The sequence below is a fragment of the Sarcophilus harrisii genome, chromosome 6 (genome assembly GCF_902635505.1).
Source record: "Sarcophilus harrisii chromosome 6, mSarHar1.11, whole genome shotgun sequence".
Classification (NCBI taxonomy): domain Eukaryota; kingdom Metazoa; phylum Chordata; class Mammalia; order Dasyuromorphia; family Dasyuridae; genus Sarcophilus; species Sarcophilus harrisii.
The window spans coordinates 154,132,741-154,153,776 of NC_045431.1; the positions used below are offsets into that span (position 1 = coordinate 154,132,741).

Genomic DNA, 21,036 nt, shown 5'->3' on the forward strand with positions numbered 1-21,036 from the left:
TGACAGGTTCATTGGAGCAGCAAAACTACCTTTGTTTCAGGAGAAAATTGTGTACATTTATATTCTTTATGTGTTCATGTTCACTCATTTCAGTTGTATCTGACTTTTTGTGACCCCATTTGAGGTTTTCGTGGCAAAGATAGAGGGGTTTACCATTTGCTTCTCCAGCTCATTTTTACAGCTGAGGAACTGAGCAAACAGGGTTAAGCAACTTGCCCAGGATCCCACAACTAGTAATTGTCAACTATGTGATATGTGGTAAGATATTATGCATATCTGAATCTAGATTTGAACCCATCTTCCTGACTCCAGCCCTACTACTCTATCTATTATATCACCTGGGTGCCAGCATGAAGGCCTAAGTTAGTGGCAGTTAAAGTTATGTCTAGATAACTGGTTTTTAGAGGGTTTTTATCTACAGAAAACATGCATATTTTTATGCACAGAATAATATTATCTGTATCTCTGCTAATCTTATGTTGACACAAAAGATGTTATATTCTTCTTGAAATTGTTTTTGCTGTTGTATGAAGTTAGAAGAAATTCAGTTCAATTAATGAAAAAATTATTTCAAGCATGATATTGTTGGAGATTTTTGAATGGAAACAGAGAAATACAATCCCTCATGTAAGTGGTACATGGCCTATTGAAGGAGAAAATTATAATAATGTTTTTATTACAAAAAGCTAATCTCTACATTGGTTTGAGTTATCTTAGATAAACAATCTAGTCAGTTTCCCAAATCCTTTCAGTTCATGACAAAAGAACCAGAAAGTATCAAACAAAAAAGAAACCTATTTACCATTTTTGTGAATGGTCAAAGTGAGAAAATAATGTAAAATAATGAAGTGTTGACTCTAAAAGTGTTATGACAATAAAAGTCATATCCTTGGCTCCTAAATGTTTATCAATCTGCTTTTCCTCTTAGCTCTGTGAAGAAGAGAATGTATTGTTCTCTTGAGGAAACCATTTCCAAGATGTAAGTGACTTGTTTTGGATAACACCACTGATTAAAATAGTCTACAATTCTAGCAAAGTTTTGTTACCAAATATCCATTGTTCATACCATATTTAAATTTCTGGGATAGAGCGCTGGACTTGGAGTCAGGAAGAGCTGAGTTCAAATCTGAACTCAAACACTTACTAGTTTGTGGGACCATGGTCAAGTCACTTAACTTCTATCTATCTCAATTTCATCAACTATAAAATGAGGATAATAATAGTACCTACCCCAAAGGGCTTTTGTGAAAATCAAATTTAAAAAAAAAGTAATCCATTTAGCACAGTCTCTGGCACATTTTTGTTGTTGTTTATTTATTCAGTCATGTCCTTCTCTTCTTGACTTTTTGTACCATTTAGCATACCAGGCCCTTCTATCTGTGGTGGTTTTCTTGAGGCAGCCTTAGTCTCAGTTGAAATAAATAATTACTCCAAAATCGCAGTCAGCTGGTAAAAATACAAACGTTTATTTTTCCTTCCAAAATAGCCCGGTTAGTTGAGGCCTAACTCTCTGCTTGAGCTCTTGCAGCTTTGTCCTTGGCTTCTGCCTCTGCTTTCTTCAGCCTCCAGCTCAACATCGACTCGTGGCTTCTCAATCTCCAACTGAGGCAAGTAGCCTTCTGTATCTTCCAGAGTGCTCTGTCTCCAACCCCAGTCGAAGTTTTCCCAGAACTCTCTCGAGTGGCTCATAGGAACTGAATTTATGCTACTTCTCTGAGAATGGGATTGTGGGATATCTCCCAGCATGCTCTCTGAAATCTCCCAAATATGTGAACTCCATTGAGTTCTTAGATACTTATGAGCTCTCTAAAGGTGTGAATACAAGCATTGTTTCCATCAGTTGTACTTAGTACCTAGTTCAAGTTCTGGCCCAAAATAACTCTTTCTAAGATTAAATTAACTCCAATGGCTTAACAATTTTTAAAGATTCCAACATCTATCCTTGGCTATTTCTTGACATCTATCTAAGCTCATGTCTGTTGCTTCCATGACACCATCCCATTCATCTTATCCTTTGCTGTTTCATTTTCCTTTTGCTTTTATTCTTTCCCAACATCAAGGTCTTTTCCAGTGAGTTCAATCTTCTCATTATCTGACCAAAATATTTGGCTTTAGTATTTGAAGTCTGAATTAATTTCTTTAAATATTGACTAATTTGATCTCCTTACTATCTAAGACACTCTCAAAAGTCTACTGCAGTACCATAATTTGAAAGTGTCAATTATGCAGTGCTCAACTTTTTTTAATAGTCCAGTTCTCACAGTCATATTATTGCTCTTAGAAAGACCATACCTTTGATTATATGGACACTTGTCAGCAAAGTGGTGTCGCTGCTTTTTAGTATACTGTGGAGATTCTCTACAACTTTCAAGAAGCAAGCATCTTTTAATGTCTATCTTTATATAATCATTATAATCACTGTCTTTAAACTCAAGGATAAAAAAATCTTACATTGCTTCCATTTCTTTTCCTATTTTCAAGGAAATTATGGGGCCAATTGCCAAGATTTTAGTGTTTTTCTTTTTAATGTTAAACTTCAAGCCAATTTACATGCTCTCCTCGTTCATCCTCATTAAGGGTCTTCTTAATTCTTTATTAATTCTGCCATAAGAATGGTATCATCAACATTATCTGAGATTATTGATATTTCTCCCAGCAACCTTAAATCTGGCTTTTGATTCATCCACCTTGGAGTTTTGCATGAAATACTCTGCATATAGCCTTGTTATACTCTATTCCCAATTTTACACCAATCAGGAGTCCTATGTTTGGTTCTAACCTTGATCCACATAAAAGTTTCTCAGGAGATAAGATGATCTGGTAGTCCCATCTCTTTGAGGACTTGTCATATTTTGTTGTGATCCAATATTTTTTTTTTCTGAAACTTCCTTACTTTCTCTGTAATTCAGTGAATGTTAGCAATTTGATTTTTAGTTTCCCTGCCACTTCAAAAACCAATCTGTTCTTTTGGTAATTCTTGATTCACATGTTGCTGAGGTCTAGCTTGCAGAATCTTTAAGTGTAACCATGCTGCCATGTAAAATGAGTGCAGTTGTTTGCTAATTTGAACATTACTTGGCATTATCCTCCTTTAGGATTGCGACAATTATCTTTTCCAATCCAGTGGAAAACTCTCAACTCTCAACTTTTTACTCTCAGCTTTTCCAAATTTGCTGGCATTTTGAGGATAGCACTTAAAGAACATCATATTTTAGAGTTTTAAATAGCTCAGTTGGAATTTCATCATCTCCACTAACCTTATTGTTAGCAATGCTTCTAAGTCACATTTGACTTCGTTCTCCGTGATGGCAGCAACCACACCATTGTAGTCCTTCTTATGTTAAAATCTTTCTTGTATAGTTCTTTTCAATGTTCTTTCCCTTCTTTTAAACCTCTTCTACTTCTGTTAAATCTCTACCATTTTTGTCGTTTATGATCATTTCAGTGCTGAAACATTTCCTTGATATTCTCTTCTTCTCAAAGAGATCTATCTCTTTTCTTTTCCATTCTATTGCTAAAAAAAAAAATAAAAGCAATTTTTCTATTGTTTTGCTTCATTCATTTAAGAAAATTTTCTTTCCTTGTTCTTCTCTAGAATTCTGCATTCAATTAGGTATATCGTTATCTTTCTTCTTTATCTTTTACTCTATTTCTTTTCCTTAGTTATTTGTAAAGCCTCATCAGCCAGCCATTTTAATTCCTTGCTCTTCTTTTTCTTTAGGATTTTTTTTTGGCTCCTTATTTTACAATATTGAGACCATCTGTAGTTCTCCAAGCATTCCACTTAATCCTTAGATCTATTCATCACTTCAACTTCATTCATAAGAAATGTTATTTAAGTGTACTTATATGATCTGGTGGTTTTCCCTACTTGTTTTAGTTTGTCTGAATTTTGTAATAAGATGCGAATGATCTGATCCAAACTTAACTCCAGGTTTTCTTTTATCTGACTGTATAGAGCTACTTCACCTTTGGTTGCACATATATAAACAGTCTGATTTTGGTATTGACTATTTGGTGATGTCCATAGTATAGAGGTATGTTTTGGTTTGTTGAAAAGGAGTATTTTCTATGACCAGTGAGTTATCTTAACAAAATTCGACTAGTCTCTTCCTTGCTTCATTTTGTAATTCAAGGCTAAATTTGCCCATTATTCCAATTATCTTTTGATTTCCCACTTTAGCTTTCTAATCTCCCATGATGGATATAATGTGTGTATGTGTGTTATTTCTCAAAAATATTATATTTTCATATAAATAAAAAATATATTTTCATATCATCTTCATAGAATTGATCAACTTTGACATCAGTGTTAGGAGAATAGACCCACATTACTATGTATTTAATAATATAGTATATACATAGCATTATGTGCTATGTATAGTATGTATTACTGTATTACTATTGGCCTTGGATTCAGAGATATTCTGTCATTTTTGATATTATATTCCTGTACTACTTTCTTGCCTTTTTATTAATTAATTTTATTATTATTATTATATTATATTAATAATACTTCATTTCTTCTAAGGGATTCTTATCCATGGTAGTATATGTCATAATCACCTGAATTAAATTCACATATTCCTATCCATTTAAGTTCACCAACATATAATATTTTTCTGTTTAATCTTATCCTCTTTTGTTTGACCACATATAGTTTACCTTAGTTAATAAATCTTATATGATAAGTTCCTATACATTATTGATCTTTAAAGCATTTACTTTCCTTTACACTATTTACTTTCCTTTCATCACGAGATACATCCACAGCTGAGCTTCTTTCAGGTTTGGCCCAGCTACTGTATTGGTCCTGTAGCTATTTGTATTGTCCTCTGCTCTTCCCTATAGCATGTTGGACACCTTCTGACATAAGGGTCTCATTTTCCAGTGTCATATCTTTTATCATTTTAAAACCATCCATGAGATTTTCTTGGTAAGGAGAGTAGTTTACCAATTTCTTCTCCAATGAATCACCTTTTATCAGAACTCTCTGATAGACTTGTCCATTTTGGATAATTCTACATGATATGGCTCACAGTTTCGTTAAGCTGTGCAAGCCCCTCCACCACAACGACAGTGATCCAGGAGGGTCCTGATACATTTAGTAAAGGATATATAAACATTAAATGTTATTATTATTGTTATAAACACACATTTCTGGGGAAAGGTGGAGAGGTAAACTGAAAAAATTAGAAGAGATCAAAGGGGAATAGTCTACTGTGAAATGTATTATAAGAATTCTAGTCTTCTGCCCAAGTTTCTATGGTTATCAACTTTACCTGTTCCCAGTCATAGTGATTAGATTTTATTTGGAGAGGGAACAAAACTGTCTCTCCAAACATAAATATGTCCCTGTGTTTCCTAGCTGGCTATTCCTTTGAAAATTAAAAATGCTTTTGGTTTTCTGGCCAGTGTATCCCTGGATTTTTGAAACAAAACCATAATGGAAAATGAACTGTAATTATTTCTTCATGTACTCATCTGAAAAAGGGAGGTGGTGAAGACATACAGTAGTTTGCATTCAAAAGAAAGTGTAAGAAATTTTAACCTTTCATTTCATCTTCATTTTGTCACAAATGAATTTAGATAAAAATTTTATGCTTTTTCTTTTTTCTTTCTTTATATCATCTTTATTCCTGTTGTTTAATCAGCATTTGTTTGAACTAAGGATTCTCTTTCTTTTATTTTCTTGCTGTATCTAAAACTCTAAAAAATTAGAATCCCCATGGACAAACTGTTGAGTCAAGGTTAGGATTTTGATTAAATACTGATATTTGAGGAATATTTGTGTATTGCATATGCATAATGTTATATGAAAATGAACAAATGTCAATCTATCCAAGGCTCTGAACTTTTCTGCAATTAAATACTAAATGCATAGTTATTATATGACCACTGGTACTGTGGCTATCTAATTATGTCACACATAATTAGAGACTGCAGTTGTTAGATATGATGCTGAATAACATGACCCCTATGTGTAATAAGACATTTGAAGATTGGAAATTGAACACCATAATCTATATTTAATTATCCAGATTCTCATGGAAGAAAGTAATAGAGAGAAAATTTAAGTAAAATAAATTGCATTTTTCTTCATTTTATTTTTGAAATAAAAAAGAACAGCATCTACCTCAACATTTATGCATGCATGACTACAGCATATCCACCCTCTTATCAATTGTACTCTTCTTGTTGACTACGGGAAATCTTCCCTGGAATAGTCTGTTAATCTGCTGTGCCCTCTTTTTAAAATCCATTTTAAGTTTCTGCAACTCTTTATTCGTCTTCATTTCCATGTCCATGTTGGAACTTGGGTGTATCAAACTTTAAATTTTGAACACTGTTTACTCTTGCAGAGGTTTAGTAACCTCTTTAAGAAGGAAAGATATAAATAAATCAGCTATCTGTATTTTAAAAACGCTAAACTAAAGTGCAGTTGTATGCCTCAGCTTGTCAACGGATATTTATGAGGTGAGCATAATATTATAACTGTTATAGCAGTGAAATATACCCTGTGCAGAAAGCTAGTAAAGGAGCATGAGAATGTTAATGCCAGCAGAATTTTAATGCTCCCAGAAACTCAGAAATCTAACACTTGCTTTGGTTGAGGCTGCCTTTCCTGTCTTTGGTAAAAATGAAACAGTGATGTCTGTTTCCAAATGGAATAGCCAAGTGGGATCTCAGATCCTATACCTACAACAGATAACAACAGCAATCACTATTCCCAGCATTACACAGCTAGATATATTTCAGGCTGAATTTGAACTCATATCTTCCCAACTCCAGACCCAATAAATCTGTCAGTATATACTCTTGTTCCATTGTTTTTTCATTGTTTAGTTAACTGAAAAGTTACTCAGGAGAAATGTATCTTTTTTAAACCAAAAATCTACTGCTGTTTCTACTTGTGAGGCCACAAGGAATCTCATCTCTTACTTCTTTTTAAAATATTAATTTTTGGCTCTTTCATGAATCTAAAAGTTTTTTGAGCACTGGCTATATTATGCCTGGTACACTCTTGGAGCTGACCCATCCCTGTAATAATCAAGATTCTGTCTCTGACACTATTTTTTTTTCAAATCTATTTTTATTTTATTCCCAATAGAAAGATATTGTCATAGTGAGCCTTTCTGAAATGCTGTTACATTAACCATCTTGTTGAAAAATTCAGTATCAGGTAAATGACAACAGGTTATCATTGTTTAGAGAATACCATTTTTTTCTTACAACACAGAACCATGCATTGCAAAACAAACGAATGAATGAATTAAATAAAACTTGCTGTTTTGGCCAGAGTGAACCCGAGTTCAGATCCTATCTCACATATATACTAATTGTGTGACTCTGAGCAAGTCTTCAATCCAACTCAATTCATTTTAAAAAGAGAAAGAAAAATTTGAAAATAGACTATTAGTTTTGGCCAAATGTTAATCACAGGTGATCTTGCAGAAATTATGACAGAGACATGATGTTAAAACCTAAGTAAAAGATATTTAAAGATGATCATTAGAAACTGAAGGTAGTAGATGTAGACCATACCATCAAATATACTTTGAAAGGTATAAAAGAGATGGATACTAATTTTATGTGAGAAGTTTTCCAATAAAGGTGAGAGCAGGACCCATTTGAAAAATGGAAAGTAAGGAACTAGTGGAAGTAAAAAGGTTAGTGAGAAACCCAGAAAATTTATATATACAGTAAGAAAGAAAAAAGGGGAAATCTCTCATTTTCTAAAATGTCACAATTAGAAAATACAGTGATAAGAACACAGTGATTCTAAGAGGAACCTTGTGATCCATTAGCCCAAACTGAATATAGAGGGAAAATAGTGTTTAAGAACAGAGGTGCTTATCACTCTTTTTTTTTAATCTCATACAATTGTACTAAAAATAGCCCAGAATACAAGGAACTGAAACTAAGAGATAGGAACTATTTTATTTATAAAGAATGAGGTCTAGTAGGGTGATCTGTATTCTGAAAGATTGTTCTTTGTTCTTCTTTGACCCCCTAAAAGTGGAAACCATTCTTTGCTTAAGAATTTTCAAAAATGACAACCAAGTCCAAACATAACAACTAGTTGAGTTTTTTTTTTATCTTCACAGAATTAGTTCTATTAGTCATTAATTATCCATTTCCTTTGTCATTACAGACTATACAGTTTCTTTTTTTCAAGATGATTGTTGACACTTTACTAAGTTATCATATCTGTACTCATAAAGGCATTTCCTATTAATTTGTTACCTCCCAGCATGACATGCCTACATCAAAGAAGGTAGTCTGCAAAAAGTGCAGAAGCTCAAAAGAAACATGCAAATTTGGAGAATCTCTACTCTAAACATTCCTATGAACAATTTGTGCCTGATCTGTGGCAGAGCCTTCTGAGATTGTATTGATTTTATTAGTTACTGTACCTTGACCCCAACATAGTGGTGTCATTTTGGTAATTTTTGAGCATGAAAGGCAACAACCAACCAACCACAATTTGCAGAATTGTACAAAAAATAAAGAAGACTTTTGAATCTTAACTAGTTTGATTTAAAGTAGAAGAAACTCTGCACTCAAAGTGCTGGTCAGTCACTTTCAGTCCTTTGACTGTCTCTTCCATAAAACATGGATAACAAGTATGTTTCTAAAGGGAGGGGACAGAGCAAGCTGAACTGCTGAAATTCTATTTTTGACACTTTTTTTATCATTCTCCTTTTTTCAATTAAAACTGAAAATAAAGATGAATTCTAATCTAACTTCATAATGTTCAGAAGAAGATACTAAGATAGTTAGAAATTAGGTGACACATGGAGGAATTTGAACTTAGGGCTTCTAGATAGAAATCTGCTACTTTTATACCAATATATTTTTCCCTCAGAGATAGCTAAGTATAGTCAGTGAGTAGAGTGCTGGGTCTAGAATCAGGAAGACTTAAGTTCAGATTCAGTTTAGAAACTTACTAGCTATGTGATCCTAGGGATATACTTAACCTCTATTTGCCTCAGTTTCCTTAACTCTAAAGCAGATATAATAATAACCACCTGCCTCCCAGGATTGTTATGAGGATCAAATGAGATAATGTTTATTTTTTTAAGTGTTTATGGCATGTAGTACTTATTTAATAATTGCTCGTTTCCTTCTTTCCTCAACATAATTTTTAGTTGTTTGGTGACATAAAACCCCAAATTTATAAAGATAAATTTAAATTTAAGATAATAATTGAAACCAGGAAAATTTAGACATAGACCCAATGATAAATTCCTTATCTGTTGACTACCTTTCCCAACTGTGGAGAGACTAATGAATAGAAGATTGGGCACCGAATTTCATTTAACTGTGGTAATTCCAGAGCATATCTACTCAGTTTGTGCCCACATGGATGAAATCTCAGTTGAAGTATTGTAGTAAATTTCTAAATATTGATTGTTAAAATGACATTTTAAACAGTAAAACCTTTTATTTATATCTTTAATATAAGAAAATTCAGTTTGATTAAGTGAAAATCTTAATCACAAAATATGGGGAGATATGGCTTTTTATTGTGGATTTGGAGCCTACTCCAGAGTATGCTTTCTCAGACAACATTTGTGCATTTGAAAAGAATCCTAAGATTATAATATATCTTCATCTTTGAAATATGATGAATTGTTATGCAAACCCTTAAATTAGCCATTCTTCCTTATATATGGTCATTCACAAAACAGTTCACCTACTTCACATTCTCTCTCCAGCTACAAATGAGATATTGCTAGATCTTAAATTTTGAGTAACAAGTATCAAAATCAACCAATTATTGTGTTCTACATCTAAGGCAGCACATTAGCTGCTTCTAATGTACTTCGAAACAGTTTGATGTTGTAAGGAGGCAATATGTTCCTATAATCTCAAGTACTGTTAGTTTTCTTAGTTAGAAAATTAGATGTTATTGTACTATAAAAAGTCACCCCTACTTTCTTAAAAATATCTGTGCATTTCTGTAATTATATCTTTTGCTTTAAACACTTGAAAATATTTCTTCACATAATTTAGAATTTCCATAAAACTTGATAAATACTTTTGAATTCATTTTATTTAAACTGTTTAAATGCTATTTCCCAAGGAAAATCAGGAAATTATTTTTCAATTGATACAGCCCTAAATCCCTGATGTAGTTCAGTCCTTTCGAGATTATATGCTTGTACTATTAAGCCTTATAACTAATTGAATTAGAGCATAATACATATGAATTCAGATCAACTGTATTGATTAAGAAGCTTTTTGAATAAACTTAACTGACTGTAAGAGAGTAATATACTAGTGTTCTTGAATTCTTCATTAGGAAATCCTTTTTTATATTAGGAATAATTAAAGAAAAAATAAGTCAAAGCTAATGATGAAAAGGAATGAGCTGACAGCTCAGTACATAGAGCATTGCATCTGGAGTCAGGAAGATATGAATTCAAATGTGGTCTCAGACATGTACTAGTTACTTAGCCTCTCTGTTTGCCTTAATCTATTGAAAAATGATGAACCATTTCAGTACCTTAGTCAAAAAAAATCCTATGAATAGTATGATCCATGGAGTCACAAAGAGTTGGATATGATTGAAAAACAACAAAGATGAGAAAATGTTTCCTCTTAGATTTTTTTTTTTTTTTTATCTTCTTGTTTCATGAATAGGCTTTGGACCTGAGATATCTTTGCTGTAGGGAATCACCAAATAAGGGTATTCCCGCTATACATATGAGCATGTTCTCTACAACTTAATCTAGAGTCTTAGAGAATGAACTACATCTCTAATAGGTTAATTGATTTACCTAGGATGAACCAAGTGAGCTCTCTACTCACTACTGCATACTGCTTCTCTGATTGATTTTTATGATTTCTTCTTAATATTAATGAATAAATTAACTTAAAATTTTTCTTAAGGATAAGGATCCAAATGGAAAGTTATCACACCAGTCACATAGTGTTTCATTTATTTTAATTTAATTTTATAACCTTTATCTTCACTTTTCTTCTGTTCAAATGATTTACAATGTTAGAAATCAAATGTGCTTTTGATTTGTAATATAAAAATGATAGATCATAGTTCTTACAAGTCTTTTTTGTTTTGCTAGTGGTCACTTTATGGACAATAAGAAATTTTATCTAAAATCACTCTAGGCTGAGTGGAACCTGTTTATAAGGCTCCCAGGATCCAAGCCATTAGATTTTCATTCCCAGTGTGCTTATAGGATGTATTTTTGTATCTTAGGGTACTTAGATACTTTAAGGATCTGCTGTTTCATTGTTGGAGAGTACTTCTTCTAACAATATGAACTGAAAACTCGGCCTTCCTTCTTGTCCTATACAATTCTTACTCAGATCTTTCTATAAATCCTCCCTACATAAACTACTCTATTCAGTAGATTAAGATTCTGTTTGTTTGTTATTTAATTTTTGTAGATGTTTCAATAGCACTTGAATTTTATTTTACTCTTAACAACATCTTCCCCTTCTTTTCTAGATGCTTACATTCTGATGATCATAATGCTATGTTTGTATGTATGTATGAGTGCATACATATGCACAAACACACAATATCACTTGTTGCCTGTAATGATTATAATATAATATTATCATTATATAATATAATATAATATAATATAATCATAATATGCCATAGCCTAATTATTACAAATATCATGCATCTTTCCATTATATTTGGGTGATATGCCATTTTGATTCTTCTGAGATTATGGTGTTCAATGACTTGGAATCATCTGCTACTCCCAGTAGAGAACTGATATTAAAAAGTTAGGGATCTGAACAGTTTTTCAAGTGAAATTAAAAACTATATGTTCCTATTCAATTCTAGTTTTTAGGACTCTTAAATCATTCACATGAAAGCAAATATGCCTCCTATAGAATAAATGGTAAAAAAAAAAAAAAAAAAAAAAAAAGAATTAGTAGCTTAAAACAGTTTTGATGTTAAAAATCACAACCTACCTTACCAGAGGCATTTCTCACCTACAACTTGGTTGAATGATTGGGATATCACCTGTATTGTTTAGTGTAACAATTGGAAGAAACAAAAAGAAAAAACAGAAAGGAAGAAAAAAAGGAGAAGGTCACTAATCAGAAAGGCCACAACAAAAAATTTATTGAAAATGTGAAATATGTGAAGAGTGCCTTTATCAACGTGGTACTGTGTACTAAGTGGAAAAAAAAAAATCTATCAACAAGAGTGGAATGTTTCCACTCCTTCCTGTCTCAATCTGCCCATGTACCCATTAAGGGAGGCTTAAATTTTGTGTTTGTACTGCTTTATCTGTTTTACAAACAATATATAAAAGATATTTTTATTTCAGTTTTTTGTACAGTATAGCTTTGGATAACATTATCACAAGGATTGTAATGCTATATCTTACACACTAAAGCAACAGGTTTATTTTTCCTGTCATTTTCCTTTAACTATACTAATGAAACTGACTTAGGTAAACTTTGCAGGGAGAAAGAATCATATAAACTGCCACAGTTTGATACATGGAAAATAAAAAAGAATTATTATGTAGCATCTTCTTAATATTTCAGATTCATAGAAAATTGCAGATCTTTGTTAACAGCTTGTTACATATTTCCAAAAAAACAGGAAGATATGTGTATGTATTTGTATCTTTACTGTGTTACAAAGAAATAAATTTTTCTACTTTTTTTCTTTCTCAGGGCCGATGCATAAACTTTTCCCGTGTTCAATCTCAGTAAAAAAAAGAAGACAGGAAAAAACAGAAGGTACGAAGATGAAGCATTGTCTCTCTATCAGTTTCCAAACAAAAGAAGACCATGAAGCAATTTTTTCATTACTTGGAAAAGCAGCTTAATTCTTCTCATCATAGATGTTCTTTTGTGATTTCTCATCTTTACAGATTTCACAAGCCAGCCTTGCTTGCACCAAGCTGTTTCAGTCACTTGTTCTACCATTTAGGTAGGAATCCATTACAACACAGTGGGAACCCATGATGCATGGCAGTGGAAACGAAGAGGAAAATTAATTTGCATGCAGCATTTTGACGTAGAATCCAGTATTTATATGTAAAGAGAGGGAAAGTAACAACAGATGAAACAGTATACCATGAAGATGATATCTAGATTGAGACCACGAAAGAATTGGCCATGGTGTATCATTAATAGAGAAGTTAGTCTTCTCCGATGGGAATATGGCACTTGTAATTAATATAGAGAGATTGTTAGCCATAGGCAGAAGGTATGGAAGAGTCCCACCAGGCTAAGCAAATTGAAAAGTTCATTCATTGCCTTATAGCGATGTCATATCATAAAATCCTTCTGAGTACCCTATCACAGTGTGCCTTACGGGAAGTTTCTGACTGGAAAATCTTGTCATTTTAACACTGAGAAGTGCACATGCATGACAAAATGTAGACAGGATGCCTTAAGGTATTGGTAGCAAGCAAGACTTTGCCCTTTAGTTTTTGAAGACACCTTTCTTTCATTATGCACCCAGGACAAGAAGAAAATTAATAGAGCGTTATCCTCTGGGAAGACAGTCCCATAACCAAAGATATCAAGCAGATTCTGAGAGACTGGTGCTTCAAGTCTTTGACACTGTGGTCAGGAGAATTTTTTCCCCTTTTACTATTTTTAGATTTTGGTTCTTGCAACATTGTTTTCTATAATATACCTGACTATTCCAGTCTTCTACATTAGAATAGGTTTTTCCTTCAAATTTAAAAGAAGGGGTTACCTTAAAGCTAGTATCTCAGGGTCCCCCCTTCAAATCTCCAAGGGCTCTTCAGCGTCACAAGCCAGCAATTCTCTTTGCATGAGAATTTCAAAGTTTAATTAATATAATTAAAGGCAACAGCAAGCAGCAGCCTGTGAAGATTTTGCTCATCTTTTTTATGCCTTTTGACATTGAATGACCTATTACTATATGCGCATTACTTGGATTTTGAGGGGCACTCTACATTGGTTCTGATTCAGCAATCGGAAAAGACCTCCTCTCCTCAACTTATAAACAAAATTTTCAAGAGCGTTAGCCATCACAATTCATTGACAATGTATGTATTATAATTTTTTTAGAAAAACCATCGTCATGTCACGTTGATGATGCCAAATTATGTTAGTGTGAGCAGAAACACTGTGGGGGAGGAAGAAGGGAGCAGCTGAAGAAAAAGACTCAAATGATCCAGTCACTTTTGATACTGTACTTCAGATGCAAAATGGATATTCGAGTCGAAACCTGACAAAGCGCGCCTGCTTTGATGTGAACTGGTATAGACAATGACCAGTGGCTGGGTCAGTGGGATGTCTCTCTGTGAGCAGAGAAGCTTATCAAATGACACTAAAAATAAGTTCAACAACCATCACATGGCGGGGGGGTGGGTGGAGTGGGGGGCGCAGGCGAACACTTCCCGTTGGGTGGGCACGCTGCATGCGCGCGAGATGGGAAGAGCGATGTGGAGCATCCTGTTCTCACCACCTCTTTGTGCTCATCATGGAAATTTCAAGGGATATGAATGATTCCCTTGGTCAGTCTCCAAATTGGTGACGCTGCTCAAAGACGCCATATCTATATATCTGTATACCTATATATGGAGATATAGATATCCATCGCCTTTGCTTAAATTTCTTGCTTGAGTTTATTTCTGCAAGTATTTCATAAATAAAAGTCTTACCTAAGCTTATCTGACAACTTTCTTTTAGTCCACTGAAGGTATGTGCCTTGTTTCAGTGAATTTAAAGTAGTACTTTGTATCTGAATGTGTACAGAGTTGACCATTAAGAAGACCTTGTGACTTGTCCATACCTGCATAGATATCAGCCTATGGTTTGGAGTGTAACTGTGGTTTTAGAGCCTATCACTGTTGTCACTCTGCCTCTTCAGCTTAGCTTTGGTTGGAATGAGCCACTTAACATTTTTACTCATCAGTTTGCTGCCTTTTGAACTTCAGGAAGGAATATTAGTGATTTTAATGCAAGTGGTCTATGATTCTCTCATGTTGGCTTTTAAGTTTTTCTAATAATAGCATGTTTATAAAATGGAGAGTAAACAATGTAGATAGCCCCCACTCCAAGGACAAGTGGCTTTTCATAAATTGTCATGCAAATAGATTTGGAGCTTGATAGCACTGCCTGGAGTACTTTTTGCAGGGAAGAGGCAATCTTTAAGTCATAGATTTAAAAGAGAATTTCATAAAAGCTTGAATAAAACTCTGCTTAATAATATGCCAAATGTTAGAATTTCTCAGGTTAAGTTTAAAATAAAAATCATACCAAAGTAAAATAGACCAAAAACTTCTACAACATCAGAAGCTTAGGATAACAAGGTTAATTCATATGCATGTTAGAAACAAACATAGCATTACATGGAATATAAATGTATTTTAAGAACACTTTAATGAAATATGTTTAAAAGGCTCTGGTCTAATTAGATGACTAGATATTTTTTGAACTTTTAGTCACCTCTACCATGTACAAGCCACTAAAAGCTGACAATCATCAGGGAGAAAAATATTACTTTTAGCACTCACATCATGCATGCAGTTTTTCCTTCTTAGAGGATATATTTGTAAAATGCTCACAATTACAATATAACTATGTCTTAAACATTCAATAAAATTCTGTATTTATTTGATGCATGAAGAAGAAGAAAATCTGCTTTATTTACTGGACATGATGTCAATCCAAAGCTATTTTCCCAGAATATACCAATAAACCCATATCCATTATTTTAATTGTGTTGCATAAGGTGGTAAAAACAATTAAGTGGGAAATGACTCTTAACTTATGTGTCTACTCTGCCTAGATAGAAAGTTTTGAAGGCATCTATATATATTTCATAACAGTGTCTGTTCTTTATGGATTTAATCCATAAATATTTATCTATCTGAAAACTTTGATACTTGGAATGTTTTCCTTGAAGCATTTGGTGCTCAGAGGGAGGAAAAAAAAAACATTTGGTGCTAAGCATTGCACACTGATTTCTTTCCCCAAGTTTATTCTATTTTAAAAAAGTTATATTTTCTTTCCAATGAGATGCAGAATAAAATTTGAGGACTTCCATTAAGCAGGGAACAGCATCTGTCATCCATGGAGAGTTCCTGTTTTGGCAAAATAGACAATATGAGCTTTACAGTCTCTCCAATTGAAAGAGGTAGAAAACTAAATGATTTGCTTTGATTATTCATTGTACCCGTTATTCATACATAATTTTAAATAATAAGTTATTTAATAAAGTTTTGTTCTATAATAAAATCCTAGTTGTTAAGGTGTATCTATCTGAATTGAAGCGTTTTGCTATCCTTTGTATCAACCAACTTTCTCACTACTCACTGGAGACAATAATCTGTTTTGCATAATATTGAACAAAAAGAGATTTCAGGTTATCACTGGATGAGCAAGCAAAACTGTAAATTCAGTATTATAATTTTAATTATGAGAAAAGATAATATAGATATTGTGCATCCATGAGTATTATACATCAAAAGTTCCTCATGAATGTATACATTGCAAGGGCTGAATTCGTTTTAACAGTGCTAAATTTCACATGGCAGCAAATTGCTTCCAGTAATTCTTCCTACTTTATTACTGTGGAGATATGGTAGAAGAAATGTATACAAGAAACTTCTTTTCCTCCCTGAAATTCATTATCAAATCTCTGTGCAATAACCCTAATGTTTTTACTTTACTGAAATAGTCAAAGGAATCTGGAATTTTATCCAGCTGGGAATTCTTTCCAGTGATTGACTCATATCACAACTTTTCCATTTCTACCTGACCTATGAAATTCTTGTCCATTCTCTCCTGAGTTTGCAGGTTATCCACCCAAAATTCTGTCTTTCCTCGATTTCTTCTAACATGAGCATATATACCAGTGGAACATTTTACTTTGGACTTTATTTGTCACCCTTCATTCTTACCACATGCCCACTTTATGGATTCCTATCATATGTTTCCTTTCTTTCCTCTTTTGCTCCTATTTTTTAAAATAGATAGTCAATAAACATTAAGTATCTCTCCTATGTGCTGGGTAATGTGCTAAGTACTAGGAATAGAAAAAAAAAAAAGCAAAAGGCAATGTCTGATTGCAAGGAACTCGCAATTTAATGGGGAAGACAACATAGAAACAAATTCTCACACACACACACACACAAATCTATTACACAGGATAAATTGGAAATAATCAACTAAGAGAAGAAACTGGAATTAAGGGGAATTGGAAAATGCTTCCTATAGAAAGAAGAATTTTGGATGGGACATGAAGGAAACCAGAAGGTGGAGATGACAAGGGAGAGCATTCCAAACATGAAAAACAGCTAGTGAAAAAGTCCTGATTTAAATATCTTACTTGATGAATAGAATGAAGTTTGGTGCCATCGCATCAAAAAATACATTAGTGGTGAATTAGGTGGAAGAGGGAAGTTTCTTATTGGATATAATGCAGCTTACTCCCACTGTGGTGTTCTCCATACCCACTCACCCCTGCCTGTGATGATATTCATTTATCATTATTATTATTATTATTCAGGAATTATATTTGATGATGTTGCCATACAACAATATTAGGATACTTTTATGGAGCAAAGGGGATAAGAGTTGGGTGAATTGAGAGGTTCAGAAATACATATGTGTGCATATATTCATACATTTACATATAAATTTACATGTCCTTTTTATAAGTTTACTTTTATCTAGTACCATTAAAAATATGGCAAACATGGAGAAAAGAAGTTGATGACAATTCAGTTTGCCTTGCCTTTGAAAACGAAGTTTCATTTTGAGATTGGGTGAGTGTGATCTTTCAATGGGGGCTATATGATTATAGAGTTATGCAAAATAATTTTAAGGGTAAAACTAAGTGAGGGGAAAGAAAATCAGGAAAGGCTTTGTGTTTTGAAGGAAGTGGTAGAGATGCATTCCAGATATATACATGGGGAACCACTTGTGCAAAGACAATGGAGATTGAATCTTTATATTTAAATCTTTAGAAAACAGCTAGTAAGCCAATTTGGTTGGAATAGTGGATGTGAAGGGAAGTAATATGAGATAAAACTGAAAAGGTAGATTGGAGCCAAACTGTGGAGAACTCTTTATGCCAAGGCAAAGATTTTGCATACGAGGGGAAAAAAAGATGATCATCTTTGTGTTTTAGACATATTAGTGTGGCAGATGAGTAAAAGGTAATTTAGAGAGCATCTAGACAAGAAATAAACCGATCTATTAGGAAACTATTGCAGTAGTCCCCTTAAGAGGGGATGGAGACCTTACCTAGGAAATAGGATCATAGTTTTAGAGTTGAGACTTTTAGAGAATGTTGTGGACCACACCTCATTTTATAGATAACTAAAAGACAGCAATTACTTAACTTGAGCAGGGTTACAGAGTTAGTAAGTAGCTAAGGTAGGATTTGATTTTAGTTTTTCCTGAGGCCAAGTCTGGTGTCCCATCCATTCCACTAGAATGGGTAGAGAGGAGAGACAGAGACAAAGATTTGGAGGGAAAATCAACAAGAGTAGATAAGTGATTGGATTGGAAAGAAGAGAAAGAAGAGTCAGTAGGCTTTTTAATACTCTAAAATATTAATCCAAAAATTGCTAATTCTTTTTTACTTTTACTAAATTTTACACCTTTAGCATTTAAAAAAATAACAATCTGTTACAAAGGAAATATCAAGTATGAAACAAAATATGACTTTAATTTTGACAAAATTTTTTTTAAGAAAACAGTTTTCCAAACATAGTATAGTTACTTGTATTTTTGCATTGAAATGTATAATTTTATGATTCTGTGGGGTCATCAGTGTGAGAATTCTTTCTATTGAATCAGACTGCATTCAACCAAACCACTCTTGTACTTCTAGGGGATCCTCATGCAAAGGGAGTATCCATATATTGTCCTGGCATTCTTATTTTCTAGATCTTTTGACATTGAATGGATATCAGTTGCATACAATGACTATCAGTTATTTCTCAGTGGAATGTGACCAGCCTATCCTTAATATGGTACTATCCATAAAAATGCTTTCCATTTCAGTTAAGTTTAATAGAACTCTAATTATCATCAAATGTGAACATAATATATTTAGATGAAGAAATTCATGTCACCTTCATTTTGTGAACAAAAAGAGAAAATAAGCATAATTAGCTCCTCTAAATTTAAAGCAAATTATTCCAGATATTATTTAAGCAAATAGGGGAAAAAAGCTAATTGTCCTTCTGACCTTAAGGAGTCAGTGGAGCTTCCAAAAACCTGGGGTTTCACCCAGGTTAGCAATAGGTATAAGTAATTGGGTAACCCTGAGGACCCCAAAAGTTCCACAGTTGTAGATGTTGGATACCATAGACGGGTACTGCGATGCCATGTGCCAAGATACTGAGGATGCCAAACCTTTCAAGATGCTTTATGCTATGTCACCAGAATCTTAGAATTGATAGAAAAAATATTTTCAAGTGTGAAGCAAGATTGCCAATGATAGCTTTAAAACAGATGACACCTGTAAACAGAAATTCTGGGAATTTGGAATGCTGGTTTGAAACAGGTTGACTTGCTAGTTTGAAAAATGCTAGGTTGAAATGCTAGTTGTGATTTTGTTTTTGTCATTTAAAAACCTTGTTCCTCAGTTCCAAAAATCTCCATTAATTAAACATAGCAATGACAGATCTTCATCTTTAAATACTTTGTTTGTGTGAGGCTGTCACACGGGGAAAAAGATTATAATTTAAACAATATGTTCGAGCCTAAAAATTCTTCAACAAATTCTTAATGTTTAAAAAAGGGGGAAAATTTCCAGGACTTCTGGAATTAACATTTTGGACTTCTTCACTGAAAGAACCTTAAAGCAAAGGAGAAAAATGGGGTCAAAATTACCACCCCCAACTTGTATCATTTGTCACGAATAAAAAGTATCATTTTGTTCCAAAAAAGGCTGCCATGGAGCTCACAAAATAGCAACCTGATAAAATATGTTTAATATGTTTAAATGATCATTCCTAGCTTCAAAAACCATTTCAAAAATCAAGCAAACTAAGAACAGTCAAATAAAAAGTAATTTGCATCTCATTATAGTTTTTAATTGGAATCATTAGAAAAAGCTAAACAGAAACTGCCATTGATAGAGGTAACTATTTTTTTGACCATCTTCTTGGCCTCCAATTCATGTATTCTGCAGAAGTAATTTTGTTTAGTAGGCTAAATCCTTTTAACACTCTTCCATTGTTTCCTCCCTTCCCCCATTCCTGGATTATTTTGCTCAATATACCTGGCAAATACTGAACTTCCACCAAACCTGAATGTTCTCATGAGGTAGGGAGGCCTCCATGTGGCAGCCATGTTGTGTTAGGAGATTCATCTACTTTCCATATATATTAATAGAATACAGGGAGCACCCTGTAATGAGCACTAACAAGTGCCATTGATAGAGGGATTTAAGTCAGGATTAGACTGCACAGTTCTTTTGGCTGCTACTTTCTTATTCTAGTTCCAAGGCTTATAAAGTTAAGCATGAATTGCATATGGGGTGAATTCATGGTTAAATGTAACATTATGGGGGCCAGCTATATGGCACAGTAAATAGAGCACCAACTCTGAAGTCAGTACGATCTGAGTTCAAATCTGGTCTCAGACACTTAACACTTTCCTGGCTGTGTGACCAGGCAATTCACTTAACCCCAATTGCCTTACCAAAAAAAAAAAAAAAAAGTAATATTATGGTCTTTATTTACCACTCTTATTTATTACCCCAGGTTCATTTAAACCAAGGTGGATTCCTGTGCAGGAAGAATAGTTTATTTTTCTCCCTGCCACCTTAGCCAAGAAACTATCCCCTGAACCAAGAACTGAATGAATATATTATCTCTACTCCAGACCAACTCTACTTCCTTCTTATATTCTCCTACTAACCATAGTCAAGTGTAGTATCCCTTAAGACTACTCTTATCTGCCCACCCCTGGGTGGCCCCGACTAAGCCAGTTCACCTGCCTTCGGGCTCACACAGAGACAGACCAACAGGACCAACCATTCTGACTTTATTCAGTCTTCCTCTCAGTGCGAGCAGCTGGAAGCAA

At 33.7% G+C, this 21,036-nt stretch overlaps 1 protein-coding gene across 1 annotated transcript in view; it reads left to right on the forward strand.

Moving 5' to 3' along the window:
* Positions 1-16,227, forward strand: part of ANTXR2 (ANTXR cell adhesion molecule 2) — a 196,246-nt gene extending 180,019 nt beyond the window's left edge. Inside the window, exon 17 of the mRNA XM_012552052.3 lies at positions 12,679-16,227. Coding sequence (XP_012407506.1) covers positions 12,679-12,717 — 39 coding nt within the window. The 3' untranslated portion in view covers positions 12,718-16,227. The remainder of the gene's footprint in view (positions 1-12,678) is intronic.
* Positions 16,228-21,036: the final 4,809 nt, after the last annotated feature.